We start from the raw sequence: 25,482 nt of genomic DNA, 5'->3' as shown, positions 1-25,482 counted from the left end.
ATGTGGGAGGAAACCGGAGTACCCGGAGGAAACCCACACAAACATGGGGAGAACATACAAACTCCTTGCAGATGTTGTCCTTGGTGGGATTCGAACCCAGGACCCCAGCGCTGAGCCACCGTGCCGCCCACATTGATGCATATTGATTTTGTACAGTGTGATTTTCAACTTCACACCATTTTCGTGATTCCATCTAGCCTGTTGGGTAAACTAATTAACACATTAGGTATTAATTATTCAAGGGATATATACTGCTCAAAAAAATAAAGGGAACACTTAAAAATAAGATGGGCCTGGACATGTACTGGCTTAAGCAGGGGCACACGTTTGGCACTGCAGGATCTGAGTCCCTGGCGGCGTAGTGTGTTACTGATGGTAACCTTTGCTACGGTGGTCCCAGCTATATGCAGGTCATTCACTACGTCCCCCCTTGTGGTTCTGGGATTTTTGCTCACCGTTCTTGCGATCATTTTGACCCCACGGGGTGAGATCTTGGGTGGAACCCCAGATCGAGGGAGATTATCTGTGGTCTTGAATGTATTCCATTTTCTTATTGTTGCTCCCACAGTTGATTTCATCACACCAAGCTGCTTGCCAAATCTGATTCAGTCTTCCCAGCCTGGTGCAGGGCTACAATATTGCTTCTGGTGTCCTTCGACAACTCTTTGGTCTTCACCGTAAGGGAGTTTAGAGTGTGACTGTTTGAGGTTGTGGACAGGTATCTTTTATATTGATAACAAGTTCAAACAGGTGCCATTACTACAGGTAATGAGTGGAGGACAGAGGAGCCTCTTAAAGAAGAAGTTACAGGTCTGTGAGAGCCAGAAATCTTGCATGTTTTTAGGTGACCAAATACTTATTTTCTCCCATAATTTGAAAAATAAATCTTGCCAAATCAGACAAGGTGATTTTCTGGATTTGTTTTCTCATTTTGACTCATAGTTGCGGTCTACCAAAGATGTCAATTACAGGCCTTTCATCTTTTTAAGTAGGAGAACTTACACAATTGGTGGCTGAATAAATACTTTTTTCCCCACTGTATAGCTATGTTTGGTGGAATAAAGTGACAATAAAGGTTGTCTGATTGTTCAGCGATCTACCATCCCTGTGAGGTCTGTCACACACCCCATCACAAAAGTTATTAGTAAATAAGCTAGCCATTGGTTTTTGCCATCTCCCTCTCCTGACGGACTTTCACAAAGTGTGATCAGTAAGTAGTCAATGTAATGTAAATGTAACAATTGAAAACACTTTGCACATTTCATATTCATTCACCACCTAACAAGCCCAAGGAATATAATATACACCTGTTTATATGGGATATGTATTCATTCCCCTGTAAGCTACATGTATTTCATGTTCATTCCATATCTAAGATGCCCAATAAACCTATTATAAGTTTTCATATTTTTGGACCAGTAAGTTATTATGTTTATTCTTTTTATTTAATCATTTTCTTCATACTTTTAATATTTGATGAATTTCCACAGCGGAAATGCACTACTAATGCATGTGGGGCTTTTACCTGTGGATTTCCCACAATTAGTGCAAGTCTATGGGAAAAATCTGCACATAGAGTACCCACAAGAAAAACTGACATGTTGCGGATTTGAAACATGCACCACAGGTGACTTTATGCTGAGTAATAAAGAATCACAGTGGACAGGAAATTTCTACAAAGCCTCAGACTTTTTTAGGTGGTATTGAACTGATTTAAGACAAACTTGATAGTGGAACTAAATTTAACTCTAGAAAACCTTGTTTTATAATTGAGTGAATGATGCCATCTGTCAGAAGCATCTGTGACAGTAACCAAGAAAAAGAAAATATCTGTTTATATCTGTTAAACAGGCATAGTTTTTTTTAACATGGGAGCCTCTGGATGATGTCTGTGTCACTTTGGAAACAGTTATTTAGTTTATATTAAAAAAAGAGTAAACATTAATTTCTATGGGTGATAAGAAAGCAGCTTAGCTCATCAGATTTCAGCTTTTTCTAGGATTCCCACACCAGTTGGAGCCTTGTCAGAGTTATGAAAGGAGGAACAGGGAATAACACTTTCAATATTGTGTCATAGAGAAAAAATTAAAATCCATAAGACATCTCCAGAGAAGAGATGACTTGTCACATTAAACATATAGGGAAGAGCGGAAACTAGTTATAGCCAGGGAAAAGAAAACTAGTTGTAAAACCTTTGAAGCAGCAATCCCCTGCAGTGCAGAATCAAGGTAATTAAACAGGAGAATTGTGCTGGAAAGGGGGCAGCAAGACTGACATTTGTTTAGGAATACGGAAGGAACATCCTGGGTTCAATGGCAGTGTTCCAGCCTTTGTGTCTCCATTGCCCAGATATGAATATTTTGGTTTTGTATTGATGCAATACTTATGGTATATAGACTTCCGGCATTGAAGAGAAGGGACAGATGTGACACATTCATTCACATCGCCGTGGGACCACCAGAACTCCTGCAACTTAATAACTGCCCGCTAGATGATGCAAACAGGTCATATTTAGTCTATATAGAAAGGTAAAATCATGATAAAAAATATGATGACGATATTTCTCTGCTGGAATCCCCAGGGGCGAAGATATCTTGTAAGCTGGGGAGCTCATAAAATTCTGAAGGGGCGAGCACATTTCACAAACAGTCCATGACATCATCAAGCATTTTAGAGGTGCGAAATTAAAATGCAGAAATTTGGTTTGGGTCTTTGTCTTTCTGAGAAGACAGTTTTCTGTGTGAGTGTACATTTTACAACTCAGAAGTGCATCCCTCTGCTAAGTTCTGAGCCATTTCTGTCACTAGATTTAGTAGTTTTCTTTTGTTATTCCTTTTAATTTTATGTAATGCTGTATGTATCGTTTTGTTTGTTCCCATTTTGTATCTTGTATTTTTTTTATAAACACTGCCTCTCTTTCTGAATTAAATATAAAATGTAATAGCTTTGTTCCTCTTGCTCTTTAAACTGCACCCCTGAAGTCATATGCTACCTGTAATGGGTGTCCAATCGCCCTTTATAAACGATTGGTGGTGGCAGCGAGTGGCTCCTTTTGTTATTGTGGAGCTGGCAGGGACTGTATGGAGTATATATATTCCATGCGTTCGAATTGGAGGAGTATACATATTACAGGTTCAACATTTTTTAAATGAGGAAAATGATCCTGTATCACATATCTATGAGTGGCAAAAGTATGTGAACCTCTAAGTTTAGCAAATAATTTGAAGGTGAAATTAAAATCTTGTGTTTTCAATGAATGGGTTGACAATCAGGTGTGAATGCTCATACCAATATATTTAATGAAAAGAGATCTATCCAGTCTGAGCTTCACAACACATTAGGTTTGTCCCATGATACACTTCTCCTAAGGCTCTCAGAGATCTCCTTTGTGGAAGAGCTGTAGATGCTCATCAGGCTGGAAAAAGTTATAAATTCATTTCTAAATAGTTTCAGTTTGGATTGTTGGAGTCCAAATAGGATATGTGCAAATGGAAGGAATTCAAAACCACTTTTAAGCTACACAGGGGTGGCTGACCAACAAAGATCATTCTAAGACCCAGCTTTATAATATTTCTGTGATAACATAGTAACAAAAAGTAATTTCTTAGCATCTAAAGGCCTCTTTTACATTAGAATCCTTCTGCAGGTGGACTCAATGAGTATTGCAATAAAAAAGCCACTGCTCTTCAAGAAGAAAATTATTGCATAGCTGCAGTTTGGATCACCAGGACAAGCAAGAAGGCTATTGAAACAATGTTTTGTGGATGGAAAAGACCAAAATAGAGCTTTCTGGTTTGAATAACAAGTGTCATATTTAGAAAACAGAAAATAGTGCTTTAGAGTAGTAGTCCCCAACTTTACCGACCATGAGAGCCCCATTGAACTCTGACAGAGGGTCACCAGGCATATTCAGTTCTAAGAGAAAGTTGCAAACCCCATACAGCTCCTGCCTTCTTCACAGTAGTGGCAACCAAAGACTCCACTATGGGCATAATGATAACCAAAGATTTTCCGACAAAAATCACAGTGAAGCAGTACACAAAGATCATGGAGATCCAACAATACTCCCATTCAGTATTCTCACATCAAGCAACCCCAACACACTGTTGTATCCAGTTTCAAGTATGGTATCATCCTGTCTGCAGCTCGCCATACTTAAATTTACTCTAAACCCCTAAGACCAATATATGTGCATCCCAATCTGCTTTTCTGTGCAGGGCTACTCACAAAATCACCATCTTTAGATGTGCTCTTCATACCTGCTTGCTAGACTAATGCACCAACATGGTAGACAGCAGCGAGCCATAACACATGTGGCTCCCAAGCTACAGGTTGGGGACCTCTGCTCTACAGCATAAAAACCTCATACAATCTTGTGAAATATGGTGGTATCTTGGTTTGGGCCTGTTTCGCTACATCTAAGCCAGAACAGCTTGCCATCATTAATAGAACAATAAAATCTACATTCTAATAGCAAATTATAAAAAGGAAACATCATTATTTATGTTCATGAGCTGAATCTGAAGATAACATAGTTCATGCAGCAAGACAACAACCCAAAGCACACAAGCTGCCCTACAAAAAGAATAGTCAAAGAAGATTAAAGTTACAATTTTGGAATGGCTAAATTAAAGTCCTGACTTTAATCCAATAGAAATGTTGTGGTAGGACATGAAGTGAACAGTTCACGAAAGAATTTTAGTTCCTTTCTCCCTGTAAAACAGCTTCAGCTCTGGTATGTTAGTATTTTTTCTCCCAAGTCAATGTGCAGGTCTATCCTCTAATTATCCAGAATATCTAATGCAGCAATAACTGATTTTAAATAGTTACACCATATATTTAAAGCAAAGGTTCATATACTTTTTCCACTCAAACATGTGATTGTATAATTTTTATCACTTAAAAAATGACAATAATTCTAATTTTTTTGCCTTATCTTGTTTGATTTTTTCTTATATCTTGTGTGAAAATCTGATAAAGTGAAAATACAATAGCTTTAGGTCAAATTTATTCAAAAATATAGAAAATTCTGAAAGTCTGAAAAACTTTAAAACACCACTGTAAATATAGGATGATAAGTGTCTTGAGGCGGTACTAGCTATGAGATCCGTAGCTATCAATAATAAGAATAGGGATCCTGTGCTCCCAGTTGAAGCAGTGCTGCAGTCATGCAGAATTCAATGTCTGTGAAACTGACAAAGATAGCTAAATACCAGCGGTGGTCACTGGTCACCAAAGTTAAAAAATGCTATACTCTGAAGACAGGTATTTCTGTAATTGAGTTTGTTAATCTCATTAGTATTCTGTTGTAAAGGAGAGACCATATAGGGTGACAAGCAACATGCAGCTGGAACTAAGTTCAAGGGTGGTGGTCAATTGCCACATGATTTTGAAAGAAAACCATGTGGCCATGGGTCACTGGAGTGTGGCAGAGTTTTGTTTACATGCAACTAGCAACAATGTGAAATTGTATAGGCATGTTGGACATTTTGTACCCTGACAGTTGAAGTAGGTAGTCTGTCAACTTTTGCTTACTTTTAGGCAATTTAGATATTAATCATAAAATCCCTAGGGTACTAATATAAGTCACTGTTGATCTAAAGGGGGCTTTACACATAGCGATATCGCTAGCGATATCGCTAAAGCGTCACCGATTTTGTGATGCAGCAGCGATATCACTAGCGATATCGCTACATGTGATACTTACCTCCGACCGGCTCCCCCGCTGGCTATCGCTGATCACGCGAGATCGTCCACGTCCATTTCTCGTCGTCGGCTTCCTGCTGACGCCGACGAGTGAGCTATGGACACGGGCGGAAGACGGCGGTCATCGCTTCATCTGAAAGGTAAGTACGACCGCCGAGCACCGCTACATCGCTGGTGAGATCTGCCTGTGTGGCAGCTCGTGGTCGGGATTGCTGGTGCATCGCTAAATGTAAAGGGGCCTTTAGACATAGTTGGCTGGATTAGTGCATGGTTGATTTAGTCCTCTAAGTGCAAAAAAGCATTATATTAGCCATCAATCATTTTTAGAGAATTACAGTCAGATCTATCTACATGGATATTATTTTGAGTCAGTATATCAAAATAGTATATCAAAATATAGAGGGACATTTAAGACAGGAGACAACTGCAATTACTGTTAGTAGAAAATGTGATATGGAAAATAACCTTTTAATCAGCAATTACCTAGATTTAGACTTTAGCTTTTATGTAATATTATTTTGCGATGCAAAGGTTAGGAAAGAAGGCATTATAAGGCAAAGATTTAAAGTGATACAAAAAGGCATGAACAAATGTTGATAAGTCTCTAACCACCACAAAGGATGATAGCAGCCACAAAGAGCGCCAGGTCACTGTCGTTAAGTTCCAGTGCATTGAACTTAGAGGCAAAGTTGAACTTGGGTTCCATGATGTGACAGAAGGGAAGGCGAAGGCTGCGTAAAAATTCCCGAGTGACGAAGCCATGACCCCCAGCTACTAGTAGCCCATCTTTGTTCATGAGTGAGGCAAGCATGCAAAATATTGCTTCGTGGACTCCATATTTAAGTAGTGTGACCTGATCATTGAGGTAGAGTGTACTGAAACCTGGAATGCTCTTGGCAAAGTCAGTAAGTGCTCGAACAGTCTCCACAGAAGTGCACTGACATCGGTAATATACATGAACTCCAATCTCTGTTCCAGGAGGGTCCTGTGTTGGCAGTTGGTCCCAAACCGTTCCTTTTTCTGCCTCCCATAAGGTTTCCATGTCGTATATCACAAAGGGCTAAAGGAAAAGGATGATGCAAAGGATATTGCATTAAGTCATTGAACATCTTTCTGCTCAACATAAATTTTGACGTTGAAATGTATGATTAACACTCATTTGACAAAAAGCGATTCCAAACAAACTCACCATACATATCCAAACTAAAGCTGGAGTCACACATAGCGACTTACCAGCGATCCCGACAACGATATCAACATGTCAGGATCGCTGGTAAGTCGCTAGTCGCTATGTGATCATTGGTGAGCTGTCAAACCGACAGCTTCACCAGCGATTAGCACAGTGACGCCGCGCGCGCGGCATCGCTGTGTTCGTTAGCGCTGATGCCATATTCATGTCAAAAATAGAATTAAAATAAGAAATATTGTTATTCTCACCTTCCGGCGTCCCGTGCAGTCTTCCCGCCTCTCTCCACGCTCCGGTCCCAGTAATCCTTTGTGAGAATTACCGCGATGATGTCTGTTCTTGCGGGATCACGAAGTCTCGCGGTCATTCTTGCAAAGGATTACTGGGACTGGGAGCATGGAGAGAGGTGGGAAGACTGCACGGGACGCCGGAAGGTGAGAATAACAATATTTTTTATTTTTTTTATTATTTTACAGCTGATTGCTGGTCTCCCGCCTGTCACACACAGCGATGCGTGCTGGCCAGCGGGAGATCAGCGACGAAAAAAATGTCCTGAAGTTTCTTGCAGCGATCAGCGATACCGGCAGGGGGGCCGGTCGCTGATCGCTGTCACACACAGCGATCTCGCTGGTGAGATCGCTGTTGTGTCACAAAAGTTGTGACTCAGCAGCGATCTCGCTAGCGAGATTGCTATGTGTGACGGGGCCCTAAGTGTGCATGTGTTCTTAGTGGGAAGAGATAAGTAAACGTCTGCTAGAGGTGACTGCAGTGGATTATCTATCTGGAGAATATCAAATCGGTATGCTAAAATCCAACATGCATCCCCCAAACAGATGTCAGCTGATCATGAAATACAAGATTTGCAGAACTCCAAAAAGTGGTTTAAAGTTAGCAGTTTAATTATGAATAACCACCATATACTTTGAACTAGCTTGGAGTGCTGTGGATCTCCTTATACTTTATAGATTGTGAATATCATGTGCAGCTGGACCATATACTGCTTTGCAACCAATTATTGATGTTTGCTGATCACTTCCCAGTGAAAAGCATGTTAAAGGAGGGCAGGGCAAGTCATACACATTAGGTGATTGACGGGTTTTATTCACCTAAGTCTAATATGTATGGTAACCATTATTATGGGTTCTGTATTATTGCAAGCCCAATCAAAAGGTAATTCACTTAATCATCTGCTTTAAAGTTTGTAGTTGGATATTTACATAATTTGTCAGTATAATAAATAATTTCATTTTTAATTAACAACTTTTATATTGATTAGCAGTTTACTTTGTTTTTTTTTGCATTGCCACTTGGCCAGTATTATCACTTTCCTCACCGAAATGCTACTCTTTCCACTCAGAATATCCCGTGCCTTTTTCTTTGTCATGGTGAATGTATTCATATAAGAAGAGTGGATTCTCTCGGAAAGAGCCACCAAGTCAGACACTGGAGAATCTGTGTCTTCCATGAAAGGCTGTACAAGACGTCTCCTTTCCGCTTCTGGCATTCGACCAAACCTAATTGCTGAAGGGGTTTAAAGTAAAAAAAAGTAAAGAACTTTTTTTACCCATTGGTAAAAGTCAGTTAAAATCTAGAAGATTGGCATGTCTTTAAGAAGTTTTAACCAATTGTGTTAGCTAATAAATACATTATATAAATTTGACCATCTCCAGTAGTGAATACCTTTTTATTGCTGGCTGAAATAATAAAAAATAAAATAAAAAAAAAATAGAAGGAGTGTTAAAGTTTTATTGTACTCTGGCTGAAATCTGGTCCCACTTTAAGGACATGCCTTATTTGATGTAGAATTACATTAATCCATAGAAAAAAAGCTATTCCTGCTCTGAAGAAGTGTTTTATACTTTGGGGGAAATCTTGCTATTCTTAAAGCAAATCTGCCCTTGCATCATGCTGCTCTCAGATGGGGCAGCAAGATCCAAGGCACCAGATGTTCTCCTAGTTTTTTAAGGGGGAATTACCAATGTGAGACATGTATGTAACCAACACAGGACAATAGAACTGAAGTGTATCTCATAACAAACACGTTAGAAGCTGCAGCTCTACAGCTCTGCTGTATTGCAGCAATATTGCAACACTGGTTGCCTGTATGATGGATACTAAAACACTGAGAGGACACCTGCAGATTGTAGAACTGTGTAAGATTCTAAGCACAGAACAGCCATTACACATCACACTGGTATCTCCCACACTGGTCAACAAAAAAATCGTCAGCAAAGGAAATATGTCTGTTTTCTGGAGTTTGATGTGCCAATTCCAAAAATATGCTTAGTTTTGCTCTATCACATAAAATTTCTGAGATAGAAGTATTTGTGTTATTAAGTTATTTCTGCATTTTCAATGTATGTTGTTTTTCCTGTTATTCCCATTTCTTTGCTTGTCTTACTTAATTGTGAAATTTCTTACAGTGACAACATCAGTAAAGGTTTAAGGCCATGTGCACACGATGCAGATATCCTGCGGATCCGCAGCGGATTTTTCCACGCAGAAACGCTGCATATCCACATTGTGATGTACAGTAGCATGTTAGCCAATTGAAAAAAAAAAACGCTGTGCAGACGCTGCGGATTTTTCCTCACGGTTTTCTTGTGGTTCAAAATATGCAGCATGTCACTTCTTTTGTGCGGTTTTCCACCTGCTCCATTCTCCAAATCCGCAGGGGAAAACCGCAAGAAAACAGGAAGAAATCCACAGGAAAAATGCAGGTCATTTGACCTGCGGATTTCTTCAATTCTGTGTGGAAAAATCTGCAGGGCTAAAAAGTACGTCTGCACTTAGCCTTAGTGAGTTTTATGGGAAGGAGTATTGACAGTGCAGTCAACCAATGACTGCTTCTTGGAAAGTCACATGTTATGGGGAGGAGCTAACTGTTATGAGACGGTAAGATTTGAGTCAGTCAGAAAAGTATGGTGATGGCAGCAAGGACTGGCATGTGAGACTCTGACAGGAGACAGGCCTCTACAGGCATCTGAGCCCTGCCACTGGGAGATAAAAGGGAAAGCAGCAGAAAACAGCCATTGTGAGAGGATTTTCACTGCATTTCTGGGAGTGCAAGTCACCTCAGAGGGAAGAAAACAGCTCAGCCACTGAGGTGTAACTGAGGGTCTCCACAGAGAGAGAACCTGAAAGCAGCCAATATCACACTGAGAATCTGCCTGTCTGCAAATGTTCATCTGTAAAGGTACTGTCACACTTAGCGATGTACCAGCGATCCTGACCAGCGATATGTCGCGGTCAGGATCGCTGGTACATCGCTAAGTGGTCGCTAGTGAGCTGCCACACAGGCAGATCTCACCAGCGACATCGCTAGGGACGGGGGTCGCTACTTACCTGTCCCACTAGGCGATCCTGCGTCCTCCCGCCCGGCTCCACGCTCGTCTCTCCACAGGAAGCGCTGCAGGAAGCTGACGACGAGAAAGAGTCCTGGACGTTCTAGCGCGATCAGCGATAACCAGCGGGGGAGCGGGTCGTAAGTAAGTATCAGACACAGAGATATCACTAGCAATATCGCTATAGCGTCACAAGTTATAGCGATATTGCTAGTGATATCGCTTAAGGGGGTTTTACACTAAGCGATATCGCTAGCAATATCGCTAAAACGTCACTGGTTTTGTGATGTTATAGCGATATTGCTAGCGATATCGCTATGTGTGATACTTACCAACGACCGGCTCCCCCGCTGTTCATCGCTGATCGCGCGAGAATGTCCGGCTCCATTTCTCGTCGGGCGCTTCCTGCTGAGACTTCCTGCTGTGACGTGGACGCGGGCGGGAGGACGTCAGGATCGCTGTGTGTGAAAGGTGAGTATCGTGCGCTGCGTCGCTGCTGCATCGCTGTGAGATCTTTCTGTATGAAAGCTCACTAGCGATCATTTAGCGATGCACCAGCGATCCTGACCGGGTCGGATCGCTGGTCGGATCGCTGGTGCATCGCTAAATGTAAAAGGGCCATTAGTGTGACAGTACCTTTAGAAATAGGCTGACCCGTTTACCTCACAACTGTATATAGTTATCTACCAGATTACCTCCAGTATAATCAGTTCTAAATACAAGCTGCCTCTGTCATCTCTGGGAAAATATACATATAGTCGGTCGGCTCATCACATTCTTTTTTAGTTTGTAACCACTAATGAGCTGAACTTAGGGTACCGTTACACTTAGCGATGCACCAGCGATCCCGTCGATATGGATCGCTGGTGCATCGCTAAGTGGTCGCTAGTGAGCTGCCACGCAGGCAGATCTCACCAGCGACATAGCAGGGTCGGGGGTCGCTACTTACCTGTCAGATGCGGCGATCCTGACGTCCTCCCGCCCGCGTCCACGCGTCGCTCGTCGGCGCCACAGGAAGCGCCCGACGAGAAATGGTGCAGGACGTTCTCGCGTGACCAGCGATGAGCAGTGGGGGAGCCGGTCGGAGGTAAGTATCAGACATAGCGATATCGCTAGCAATATCGCTGCTACGTCACAAAATCGGTGACGTTACAGCGTTATTGCTAGCGATATCGCTATGTGTAACGGGGGCTTTACTCTACTGTTTGATCTGATTTAAAGGAGAAAAATGCCCCGACAGTGTATCAATCATCCGAACAGATTCTGCTATGTGTGTGGTTCTTTTACACCAAAAGACCAAGTACGTTCAATCACTCCTGATAATAAAAAGTGTACCAGATGTACTTTATGTGTCCACTTGGTGATCAAGACAAAAGCTGTGCCCCTCATGTGATATGCTCAAGTTCAAATGATCTTCGTGTCTGGTTGAATAGGAGGAAAGTGGCTATGCCATTTGCTGTCCCCATGATTTGGAGAGAACCCAAAAATCATAGTGATGACTCCTACTTTTGTTTTGTCAAACTGAAGAGCTTTTCTACAAAGAACAAACATAAAATTAATTACCATGAATGTGAATCTGTGCTAAGGCCAGTTCCACATAATGGTACTTTGCCAGTTCCTGTTCCACCATTGTCTGAATTGAATGAAAATCAAGTAGAATATGTAGACTATGGAGCTGAAGCTATTGGAAAAGACATGGAGACCTCAAATCAAGATGAGTATGTACCTGATGGAGCAGCCAGAAGGCTTTACTCAGCATGAATTAAATGATCTCATCAGAGACCTTTCATTGTCAAAAGATAAAGAGAGATCAGGGTGCAATATCAATTGTCAATATCATGGGTAAATAGTATGGTACAACACCTAGTCTGGATGACAGACTGTAAATAAGGGAGAGAAGAGACTAAGCAAATGATGGTGTGCACACCTAACATGAAATAATCATAAAATCGGGTAACTTATATTAAAGATTTTCAACACACACAAGAAATTGGGTTAAAAACATATGACAACATGGGAGACAAATCACACTCCTGCACAAAAAATGACCATGTGGGACAACAAGTAAATAAATAAATAAATATAGCTCCACAAATCAATAGGTTAGGCACAAAAAACATAAATAAACCCCGGTACACAGGTATAATATGGACGGATCAGAATCACTAGGTAATAAGGAGTACTCCTCAAAACATATGAACCATGTAAAGAGTGGCAATTCTGATCAGCCAGAAAATGAGAATATTCTGGAGTATTTATTTATTTACTTGTTGTCCCACATGGTTATTTTGTGTGCAGGAATGTGATTTGTCTCCCATGCTGTCATATGTTTTTAAGTGATTTTAAACCAATTTATTGTGTGTGTTGAAAATCTTTAATAAAACTTACCCGATTTTATGATTATTTCATGTTAGGTGTGCACACCATCATTTGTTTGGTCTCTTCTCTCCTTTATTTACTGATAAAAGATAAAGCTGAACTTCTTGCATCTAGGTTGAAACAGAAGAATCTTCTTCATGATGATGTCAAAGTGTGTTATTACTGAAACAGAAGTAACGCCTTAACACAATTTTTCACAGTTGATGGACCAATGGTTTACTGTAACAATGTGAATGGCCTCTTTGAAGAACTGAATCAATTTTGTTGCAGATTTGCGATTGTTTATTGACTCATCCCAGAGAAGTTTGAAAGCAGTGTTGCTTCACAAATATGAAACCATCAAATCCTATTGCTCACTCATGTCATCTAAAGGAAAGTTATGAAAATCTGCCAGTTGTATTGGATGCTATATAAAATAAGCATCATCAATGGAATATCTGTGGAGATTTGAAAGTTATTGGTCTGCTAATGGGAATGTAAGGAGGTTTCACAAAATATTGTTGCTTCTTGTGTTTATGGGACAGTAGAAATACAGTATAGCATTATGTTCATTGTGATTGGGGACAGAGAAACATCTATGCTCCAGGTAGAGACAATGTTCAACATAATCCTTTAGTTGCTCCAGCAAAAATCTTTCTTCCTCCACTTCATATAAAGTTGGGATTGATTAAAAACTTTGTGAAAGAAATGGCACAGACAAATTCACAAGGTTCAAGTACATTTCACAGAAATTCTCCAGCATTTCACCAGCAAAACTGAAGGAAGGGGTACTTGTTGGTCCTCAGATCAGAGAGCTTATGAGAGATGATGTGTCTGATGGAACTCTAAATGATAAGGAACTGAGATGTAGAAAAAACTTCAAGTGGATCTGTGAAAACTTCTTAGGGTATGTTCGCTCTGGGCATTTTTGCTTTGTATTTTGCTGAGTTTTTATGCTAGTTTCAGCTGCTTTTCACAGTACCAGTAGAGTTGAGCAAAACGGGTCGGTCAAATTGATAAGTCGCCGACTTTCGCTAAAGTCAGGTTTCGCCGATCGAAACCCGACCATAGCGTGAGGTCGGCCATGAGGTCGCCGACCCACGTGCTAAAGTCGCGTTTCCCATGATGCTTCCAGCGCCTTTTCTCAGCCAATCATCAAGGACGCACACTGTGGGCAACGCGATGACATCGGAAGCGGCCACCACCATCTTAGAGAAGGGCATTCGTGTGATTGGCTTGCTTTGTGTGGCGTCACAGTGGCTATAAAAGCCCTGACCGCCGACCGCCATTTTGCTTCTGCCGATCTTAGCATAGGGAGAGGTTGCTGCTGCTGATTATCAATAGGGAGAGCATTAGGCAACAAAGAAAAAAAACTGTGCTTCTTCTGATAGCGATTTCAACTGTACAGTTAGTGTGCGGTGACAGGGGAGGATTTTTGTGTGTGCAGCAGCGCTGGTGGTTATTAGGCTGCCTTATAAGGCTACCTGATAGCTACATTGCTGTGTGCACACTGCTGTGCAGACTGCTTTTTTAAAAGGAAAAAAACTTTTATTCTGATTTTCTGCACAGTTGGAGAGCGTTAATTTTTTCACACACCGTATAGAGGTGTACGCTCCTCACACACTACCGTGTATCGGCTGGTATCACGGACATATACATGCTATCTGTGTGTGACTCCGTAAAAAAATAGACAGAGATTTTAAATTTTCCATACATACACCGTATAGAGCTGTCCACTTCTCAAACAGTATTGTATATCTGCTGTTTGTATTGCGGTCAAATCTATACAGAGACAGCGTGTGTGTGTGAGTGCGTAAATACATAAAAGGACATTTCCATTTTTCCATACACCGTATAGAGCTGTCCGCTTCTCTAACAGTATCGTATATCTGCTGTTGACTCCGTCAAAAAATAGACGGAGATTTAAAATTTTCCATACATACATCGCATAGAGCTGTCCGCTTCTCAAAGAGTATCATATATCTGGCATTTGTCTTACTGTCAAATCTATACAGAGACAACGTGTGTGTGACTCCATAAAAAAATAGACAGAGATTTAAAATTTTCCATACATACACCGTATAGAGCTGTACGCTCCTCACACACTACCGTGTACCGGCTGGTATCACGGACAAATACATGCTATCTGGGTGTGACTCCGAAAAAAATAGACGGAGATTTTCATTTTTCTATACATACACCATATAGAGCTGTCCGCTTCTGATACAGTACCGTATATCTGCTGGTTGGATCACAGTCAAATACATACTGGGAGAGTGTCTGTGACTAAGGAAATATATATATGGAGATTTAAATTTTTACCTACACCTTATACAGCTGTACGCTCCTCATACAGTACCATATATCTGCTGGTATTTTTGTTACATTTTCACAAACATGAGGAAGTATGGTGGAAGAGGCCGCGAACGTGGGCGGGGGGCAGCTGGTACTGATGGTGGTGGTGATGCATCTGCTGGTTATGCCAAAAGAACAATAGCAGCTAAAGCAGGAGTTGTTGAGCCTGCGTCATCGTCTGGCACAAGAAGGCCTGTAAGGTTCCCTTTTCTGGGAGTAGGAAAACCACTTTTAAAGCCGGAGCATCAGGAACAGGTTTTGGCTTACATTGCCGATACAGCCACCAGCTCTATTACCTCCTCTTCTGAACTTTCAAAACCTGCAAGCACTGAGTCATCAGTGCAGGGTTCTGGTCAGGAAAAACACCTTTCCTTGTGTCCTTCACCCCCACCAAAAGTGAAGGATGCGGCAGCCCACACTTTAGATTACTCCATGGAGCTCTTTTCACATACCATGCCTGGGTTATCCAGTCAAATCCTGAATTTCCCAGTCCAAGATGGATCTGACATGGAGTGCACTGATGCACAGCCACTGCTAGATGATTCTGCTGATACACTGACCCACAGCACTACATTGCCCTCGCAGTCTACTGAGCCAGAATCTGACCCTGATGAAACTCAGGTGCCCCTTCCCGCATACTATACCACCTTACACGTTGACACAAAGGAAGGTGTAGATGAAATTGAAGAGGAAGTGATGGATGACCCAGTTGTTGACCCGGATTGGCATCCATTGGGGGAAGAGGGTGCTGCTGGCAATAGCTCAGATGAGGAGAAGGATGCGCAACAGGCATCGACATCGCAGCAGCAGTTATCTAGCAGGCCCATAGCTGTCCAAAAACGTGGAACAAAAACCAAATGAGGTGCAGGACAGCTTGGCCACACGGTCAAATTAGCACAGTGTGCAAGCCCTGAAAAGTTATACCATAGTAAGAAGAGTGCAGTGTGGCACTTCTTTGTCCAAAATCCTACTGATGAGGCAAAGGTTATCTTTAAAAAGTGAGGAAGGACCTTTAGCCGAGGGAAAAATCTCAGAAATTTGAATACCAGTTGCATGTTTAGACATTTAACCACCATGCACTTGCAAGCGTGGACGGACTACAAAACCTCAGGTACCACATGTGCACCTGCTCCGACTGAAGGTAGCTAGCAATGCTCCATCACTTCCCCCACTGTAAGTCCACCGGCACCACCAGCAATAAATGTTGAGGTGTCGTCGCAAGGCCAAAGCAGTCAGGGAATCACAATGGTTTTGCAGCGAAACACTGAATCTAGGCCATCACCACCAACACCATCACCAACCCCCTCTCAGTCCGTCCGGTCCACCTCTAGTTCCCCCATATGCAGCTCTCAACTCCAGCTCACCCTACCAGACACTCTGAGTAGGACAAGAAAGTACTCATCCTCTCATCCGCGTATACTGGCTTTGAACGCCTACATTGCCAAACTGATCTCATTAGAGATGATGCCCTTCCGTTTGGTTGAAAGCGAAGCTTTCCGAAAGCTCAAGGCCTACACTGTTCTACGCTATGACCTACCCAGTCATCACTTCTTTTCTCGAAAAGCCATCCCTGCCCTCCACCTGCATGTGAAACACTGCATTGTCCATGCACTCAAACAATCAGTGAGTGGAAAGGTGCACCTCACAACAGATGCATGGTCCAGTAGGCATGGCCAGGGCTGTTACGTGCCATCACTGCACACTGGGTTAATGTGGTGGATGCAGGCTCCACAGGGGACAGCGGTGGTGGAACAGTGCTGCCTAGCACACGATATAGGAAACAGTTGGCTGTAGGTGTTCAACCCTCCTCCTCCAGAAGCGAAAGCTCGTCCACAGAGCACAGTCGCACGAGCACTCCATCCGCAGCTGCCAGTGTTGCACACAAGGTGTCCCACTATCGAACAGCTAGTGGTAAGCGGCACAGCAGGCTGTTTTAAAGATGATCCCTTTGGGCGACAACAGACACACCGCGGAGGTACTGGCTGAATACTTGCAGCGACAAACTGAGTCATGGCTGGGCAGTCTACATCTTGAGCCAGGCAAGGTAGTCAGTGATAGCGGCCAGAACTTTGTGGCAGCCATAGCCCTTGCAAAACTCACACACATACCTTGCCTGGCTCACACTTTGAACCTGGTGGTGCAGTGCTTCCTAAATAATTATCCGGAAATAGCAGCCCTGCTCCAAAAGGTGCGAAGACTCTGCTCGCACATCCTTCGCTCGCCCGTACACTCCAGTCATATGCAGAAGCTGCAGCGATTGCACCACCTCCCCAAGCACCACCAAATCATAGATGTTGCAACAAGGTGGAACGCCACCCTTCACATGGTTGAGAGGCTGTGCAAACAGAGGCAGGCTGTAATGCATTTGTGGGAGGATACACGGGCAGCCAGTTTGAGGGCAGACATGGAGTTGTTGGGTGTGCAGTGGTCAAAGCTGAAAGACCTCTGTAAAGTCCTTCAGTGTTTTGAGGAATGCACATGGCTGGTAAGCGCAGATGACAACATCATAAGCATGAGCATCCCACTTATGCATCTGCTCATGCAAAGTTTGACACACATTAAGGATCAGGCGTCTGCAGTGGAGGAGGAACAGGAGGAGGAGGAGGAGAGAAGCCTTGATGACAGTCAGCCATTGTCTGGTCAGGGAACTGTCCTGGATGAAGTGGAGGAGGAAGAGGAAGAGGAGGAGGAGGATGAGGGGGATGATTATTTTGGGGAGGAGGATGCTTCTCTGGGGGCAAGAGAAAATGTTGGCGTGGCAAGGTCAGGTACAGGGTTTGTGCATGACTGGAGGGATGTGGATTTGCCAGAAAGTGCTCCTCCATCCACCACTGCCAGTGCATCATTGACACCTGGAACATTGGCCCACATGTGTGATTATGCTTTGGGGATCCTAAAAAGGGACCCCTGCATTGCCAAAATTATGAAGGATGATGACTACTGGTTGGCCAGCATCCTCGATCCACGCTATAAAGGCAAATTACACAACATCATGTCACAGGAGAACCTAGAGATAATATTGGTTAACAAGCAAGCAACTCTGGTGAACCGTTTGTTTGAGGCATTCCCAGCACACAGCAGCGGTGCTGGTTCTCCCACGAGCCAAAGTGGGCAAAATGGAAGAGGTGTTCGTGGTGCACACAGCCAAAGTGGCGTTGAAGACAGGGGTTTCATGACCATTTTGTGGACTGATTTCTCAAGTACCGCTCACACGATTGGTAATACTGCATCGATTGCAAGTGACAGGAGACAGCAGTTGTCAACTATGGTTACAAACTACTTTTCCCATATCGATGTTCTCCCTCACAGGTCATTCCCCTTTGACTATTGGGCCTGTAAACTGGACACCTGGCCTGAATTGGCACAATATGCCTTACAGGAGCTCGCTTGCCCTGCTGCTAGTGGGCTATCTGAAAGTCTTCAGTGCTGCTGGATCAATTCCTGACAGAAAAAAGGACCCGTCTGTCGACCCAAAATGTTGATGATCTAACCTTCATTAAAATGAACCATGCATGGGTTTCAAAGGATTTTGTCCCACCTTCCCCTGATGACACATAGGTTGCCAGAAATTTGGCCTCCTCTTCCTCGGACTTGTCAAATTCCTCCATTTGCAGCTGCTGAATGTACAGCCTACACATCAAGATATGCCATTTTTTAAACCTCCCTAACTGGGCTGCCCCCCAAGGGCTGGAGTCACCACCTGGCACACCCAGGCAAGTGCCGTTGCTCTGAACAGGTGGGTGGGCCCACTCTTGGCCGACGGCACTGGCACAGGGCCCCTCATAGTACAATACAGTGTCTCTGATGGTGAGGGGGCCCACTCACCGTCAGACACACCGGCGTACTATGAGGGGCCCTGTGCCAGTACCATCGCCCAGAAGTGGGCCCCCCCTGCTTGCTCATGGCCACAGCACTTGCAAGTTGCAATACTTACCTTTCCCTGCTCCACCGCTGTGTAGTCTGGGCCATTAAATCCTTCACAGGGACGGCCACTACAAATTTGGTGAACTGATCGATAATGGTTAAGATGTAGCTATGGCCTGTCCTGCTGGCCTCTACCTTCAGATGATCAATGGCTACCATTTGTAATGGACGTCAACTCACAATCGGATGCAGTAGTGCTTTATGATCAGCTTTCACAGTTTTCCCAGTCACAGATGTGTGACATTCCTGCCACCATTTTTCAATGTCTCCTCTCATGCCAATCCAATAGAATCACCTACAGCCTGTGGCTTCTGTCTTGTGCACTCCAAAGTGACCAGACACATCATGATAGGCAGTGAGGACCATGTCTACATCTCTCCCTGTGATCACAATTTGATGGAGACGAGTAACAGTGATAGGATCCACGCTACTGCGATACAGCAATCCTTTCTTCACAAATAACGATTTTCGCTATCTCCACAGACAAAGTAATTGAGGGTCAGAATCACCTCTGTGAAATCTACCGGGAGGTTTTCCCGTGATCACTAATTCCCAAATTTCTGCAAACACTTGACTTTCCGTCTGTACTTGTATCCATCTAGTTTCCAGTAACGGAGAGTCTGGACTGTCTTACTGAGACTGAAATATATACGAAGATTTAAAAGTACCCCAACAATGTATACTGGTGTACGCTTCAAATACATTTCCCTTTTTCTACTTTTTATATTCTGGTGTAATCCATAATGAGCCTGTGAGTGTCTGTGTCTGACTACGGAAATATGGACGGAAATTTACAATTACCCCTAGACTGGATACACCAGGTATCTGCTGATACAGTACCTTTGATCTAAATTTTTTATTACGGTATAATCCATACTGAGTGAGCATGTGTGGTTTCCTCCTTCTATATATACGGAGATAAAAATTTTACCCTATACTATATACAGCTTCTATCTTGTTATACAGTACCTTTGTTCGACATTAGTATTACGGTCAAATCCATACTGAGTGAGCGTCTGAGGGTGACTACGGGAATATCTATATGGAGATTTAAATTGTACCCTATTATGTATATACTTGCTATCTTGTTGTCCAGTACTTTTCTTTCAACATTTTGTATTATGGTCAAATCCAGACTGAGTGAGCGTCTGAGGGTGACTTTGGAAATATATACCGAGATTTCAAATTTGCCCAACACTGTATACAGCTCTACGCTTCTGGTACAGTACCCTTTTTTGCTATTTTGATTCTGGTTTAATCCATAATGAGCCTGTGAACGTCTGTCTGTTACTCTGGAAATATAGTTGGAGATTAAAGATTACACCAACACTGTATACAGCTGTACGCTTGTGATACATTACCCATTTACTGCTTTTCATATTCTTATCTAATCCATACTGGGCCTGAGAGCATTTGTGTCTGGCTCCTGAAATATATATGGAGATTCAGAATGTTTAAACTATACTATATATACCTTGTATCTGGTGATACTGAACCCTTTTTCAACTTTTTATATTATTGTGTAATCCATACTGAGCCTGTGAGCGCCTATGTATGACTCATGAAATATATACAGAGATTTACAATTATCCCTAGAAGCTGTACGCTTCTGATACAGTACCATATATCTGCTGGTATTTTGGGTACATTTTCACAAAAATTAGTAAGTATGGTGGAAGAGGCCATTGACGTGGGCGTGGGGGACCAGCTGGTACTGATGGTGGCGGTGGTGCATCTGCTGGTAGTGCCAAAAGCACAATAGCAGCTAAGGCAGGAGGTGTTGAGCCTGCATCATGGTCTGGCTCCGGAAGGCCTGTAAGGCTCCCTTTTCTGGGAATAGCTAAACTGCTTTTAAAGCCGGAGCATCAGGAACTGGTTTTGCCTTACATTGCTGAAACAGCCTCCAGCTCTATCGCCTCCTCTTCTGAAGTTTCAAAAAATGCAAGCACTGAGTCGTCAGTGCAGGCTTCTGGTATGGAGCAACCCCTTTCCTTGGGTCCTTCACCCACACCAAAAGTGAAGGATGCGGCAGGCCATATTTCAGATTACTCCATGGAGCTCTTTTCACATACCATGCTCGGGTTCATTCTAAATGGGGCACATTATATATGGAGCATTATTTGGGCCCATCATACACTGGAGCATCATCCATGAGGCCCATCATATACTGGAGCATTCCAAATGGGGGACATCAGACACTGGAGCAGCATTTACAGGGCCCATTATACACTGGAGCATTAGAAATGGGGCACATTATATATGGAGCATTATTTGGGCCCATAAGACACTGGAGCATCATCCATGAGGCCCATCATATACTGGAGCATTCCAAATGGGGGACATCAGACACTGGAGCAGCATTTACGGGGCCCATTATACACTGGAGCATTAGAAATAGGGCTCATTATATATGGAGCATTATTTGGGCCCATAAGACACTGGAGCATCATCCATGGGGCACATCATATACTGGAGCATTCTAAATGGGGCAGATCAGACACTGGAGCAGCATCTATGGGGCCCATTATACACTGCAGCATTAGAAATGGGGCCCATTATATATGGAGCATTATTTGGGCCCATAACACAATGGAGCATCATCCATGGGGCCCATCATATACTGGAGCATTCTAAATGGGGCAGATTATATATGGAGCATTACTTGGGCCCATCATACATTGGAGCATCATCCATGAGGCCCATCATATACTGGAGCATTCCAAATGGGGGACATCAGTCACTGGAGCAGCATTTACAGGGCCCATTATACACTGGAGCATTAGAAATGGGGCTCATTATATATGGAGCATTATTTTGGCCCATCATACACTGGAGCATCATCCACGGAGACCATCATATACTTTAGCATTATATGGAGCTCATCATATACTGTATGGAACATTATATGGGACCAGTTATTCTGCATGGAGAAATATATGGGGCTCATTATTCTGTATGGCGCACCATGTGGTGGCCATAATACTGTATGGAGTAATATACTGTCCGTTTATTGAGCTATTGTAGAATTTAAAATAGATATCAGTCATGTCATGTAAGAAGTGAAGTATTTTTCATTGTACTATACCTATATTTCTGTGCCGTATCGGAGCATCATGAATTGTGGCATGTGTTAAAGGGTCGCACTGACACTCTTTGACCCGGGGCAGACGAAAACCTGAAGCCAGCCCTACCCCCCCACAACTTTAGCCAAATAACCCCCAGTTTTCAATGCGTAACAGCTTAAGCAATAAGAATTGATGTTGTTGGCATTGAAATGGGCACTGTAGGTGTGTTTACTGTCCTCCACTCCCTGCCGACTTTGCTTCCCCATTGACTTGCATTGGGTTTCGTGTTTCAGTCGGACCTCCGACTTTTCACTATAGTCGGCCGATTTCGTTCGAGTCGACTTTTGAGAAAGTCGGGTTTCATGAAACCCGACTCGACCCTAAAAAAGGTAAAGTCGCTCATCTCTACCTATGAGATTTTAGAAATCTCATGCACACACATTTTTTTTGTGTGATCAGGATTTTGTGCTTTGCTGCGTTTTTTGGACATAGAGCATGTCACTTCTTTCAGTGTGTTTGCTGCGTTTTTGCAGCGTTTTTCACTCATTGGCTTGAATGGGTGTTGAAAAAAATGCTGCCAAAACGCAGGTATCATCATTTGCTGCTTTTTATCTGCAGGAAGTGATCTCACAGCCAACAGCTTGGGGTGTGGTTAGTGAAATGTCCATAGTGACAGTGAGGTAATGTCAGGCAGTAGTGAGGTGTTAAGAGCTATTGTGAGGTAGTGTCTTGTAGTAGTGAGGTGTTAAGAGCTATTGTGAGGTAGGGTCTGGTAGTAGTGAGGTGTTAAGAGCTATTGTGAGGTAGTGTCTGGTAGTGAGGTGTCCTGATAGTGAGGTATTGTGAGGGAGTGTTTGGTAGTAGCCATGTCCCTGGTGTTGTTGTCAGTGTGTCAAGAGTGGGAGAAGAGGGTTGCATTGACAATCCAACACAATGGGCAGCACTTTGAACACATTTTATAAGTGGTCATAAACTTGCAAATAACTCATGAAAGAATAAAGTTACGTTAAAACCAAGCACACCACTGTTTTTTCTTGTGAAATTTTCAATAAGTTTGATGTGTCACATGACCCTCTTCCCAATGAAAAAAATAAAGTTGGATCCAAAATGGCTGACTTCAAAATGGCCACAATGGTCACCACCCGTCTTGAAAAGTCCCCCCCCATATACTAATGTGCCGCAAACAGGAAGTTGCTATCACCAACCATTCCCTTTTTTATTTAGGTGTATCCATGTAAATGGCCCACCCTGTACTGACAGATTCCTTTTAAAGAGTTTTTCCCATTAGACAACTGATATTCAACTGATGAAGGGGTTATCCACACTTGGAGGTTCAACTTTGCAGTCACTCTATGCGACAGTAGACTTATGAATCCTCACAGCACTCGCTCCCAGTGCCGGTACCAGACGTGACCGAAAGTATGCGATCTGCATACATGCAGTCACGTGCCAACTAGACCTGCACGACCTCACTCAATAAAAGAAAATTGAGGCGAGACATGTTTAGATGGTATGTGACTGGAAGTATTCATATTGCATACTAGTGTTCACCTTGGCAGAGCTCACTGTGCTTGCTGTGAGGGTTCACAAGTCTGCAGCCCTTTAAGATTTTATGGTTGGACATACAAATGGTTTAACTGTCTACCACATGGAAATAAAGGAATTGGTATAATGAAAGTCATAATTCCCTAACTTTTTTTCTATTGACAAATGTCATCTGGGGAAGCTGTTAAGTGAACATACACGTAAAATTGTGATCCAATCCTGTCAGATAGTTACCGTTACTTTCTTCACACTTCACAACTGCATTTTTTCTTTACTGACATGACCATAAGGTAAAAAGCTAAAAAATACTCTTGTTGCCTACCATTGTGGGACATTCCCAGGTTCAGGCACTTATTGAAGCGACAATATTGACATTTATTTCGATTTTTCTTTTGTATTTTGCAGTTGCGGTCACAATGTTCATACTGGAGCCTCATCCGCAGAGTCCGTCGAAAAAAGCCCTGTACAAATGAGAATTATATTCATCTGATTCATACAATTATTAAAGATGAATTTACTAAATTAAAAACTAAACTCTTCACAAAAGGGAATCAGTGTAAAAATAATTATTTATCCAAAAATAAAAGACCTAAAAAAAATCACGCAATGTACAACAGTTAGAAAAGTTATCATATCACAAAAATGACATGATATCACAGTATAAACAGCCTAGGATTAGAAGTATAAAGTGCAGGTGTGTTAAGGCAATATCAATTGGCATAGTACAAACATGTTAAAAAGAGTAACAACGTTACAAAGCATGTTCTCCCTTACTCCTCATCTAGTCGCGTCACCTCTGGAAACCATACGTTGTTCTGGTTTACATGTTTCCACTCTCAAACGTAATAAAGACAACAACATTTGTCCATTTCTACATCTAATCCTAAGGCCACTGTAAGAGAATGGTCAGTCATAATATACTGAGCGGCCATGTTGTCTTTAGCAGCCATTTTGTTGAAAGTTAGAGAAGATTCAACTTTTACAAAAGAGCTGATAAAATGTATTAAATGGAGGATGGAAAATGAGATCATGTCTCCTAGCAACCTCAGCCGATGTGCGTAGAGGAAGATTGGATCAATCAATAGGATCACAGGTCACCAAATATATGGCCAGTATGCTTATACGTGATAGTGTGGTAGCGAAGTGTAGAGTAGTTAAAATGTCAGGATGTAAGAATTTAGGGACCTAGACTGGAGACAATGATAAGATTTTAGGACAGTAGCCATAGATACCAATGACTTATGGGTTTTAGTGTTGCTTGAAGAAATGTTAATTAATATCTTCGTATTATGTCATTATATTCTCTGTTCTAAACCACGTTTCTGTAGATTACCATGAAAACGACTTAGAATTATATTGTTAACGCCTTTCTGCGGCAAAATGCAGCTTTCTTTGTTCTGATAATGTATAAGAAGCCCCTGTTACTGTCGATCGGGGCCATTCCATCGCCATCATGCCACTGTGCCTCACCATGGCCAGGGCACAGAGCCTTATCATCGCCAGACTTCCTAGCGAATCTCTGCCTGTCTGAATTCCTGTTTTTGCCCGCATATTCCAACTCCTCTGTTATTCTGTATCTGTTTTGCCGTGTATCTCCGAATAAACCTTCAACCTCAGCTTGATAAGAGATCGTCTGTGGAACTTCTTCCCGACTCTTCCAGCTCTCAATAGAACTTTTTCTTACAAGTGGCGATTGCCAGCCAGGAGGAGCAGCTCTGGAGAGCTGCCTCCAGAAGAACCACCGGAAGAAGCCGCAGATGAGGGCTTGGAGGTGGGAAGAGAAAGAGAAAAAATAAAAGAAACGCGTGTGGCCACACGTGAAACCGATCAAAGTAAGCCAGCCTGAAGGAGAACCTCTCGTGATCGCTCCGAGACCGCCTGCCCGATTTTTTTTTATAAGAAAACCACGGACAAAGAAAAAGACTATAAAAAGATGAGTAACTAAGAAGAAGCTATCTACAAGGACGTGAGAATTTTTTTGTGCCCGGTAGCAAGAAGC

At 42.6% G+C, this 25,482-nt stretch overlaps 1 protein-coding gene across 1 annotated transcript in view; it reads right to left on the bottom strand.

Moving 5' to 3' along the window:
- The window catches only part of PPARD (peroxisome proliferator activated receptor delta), a 254,860-nt gene that overhangs the window by 2,479 nt on the left and 226,899 nt on the right, over window positions 1–25,482 (bottom strand). Inside the window, exons 3-5 of the mRNA XM_073575595.1 lie at window positions 23,806–23,944; window positions 8,226–8,413; window positions 6,316–6,766 (exon numbers count right to left, since the gene is read on the bottom strand). Coding sequence (XP_073431696.1) covers window positions 6,316–6,766; window positions 8,226–8,413; window positions 23,806–23,944 — 778 coding nt within the window. The remainder of the gene's footprint in view (window positions 1–6,315; window positions 6,767–8,225; window positions 8,414–23,805; window positions 23,945–25,482) is intronic.

The sequence above is a fragment of the Dendrobates tinctorius genome, unplaced genomic scaffold (assembly GCF_039654945.1).
Source record: "Dendrobates tinctorius isolate UK_male_01 unplaced genomic scaffold, ASM3965494v1 ptg000045l, whole genome shotgun sequence".
Lineage (NCBI taxonomy): Eukaryota > Metazoa > Chordata > Amphibia > Anura > Dendrobatidae > Dendrobates > Dendrobates tinctorius.
The sequence above is the reverse complement of the archived record's forward strand: the minus strand, read 5'-3'. Positions and strand labels throughout refer to the sequence as shown.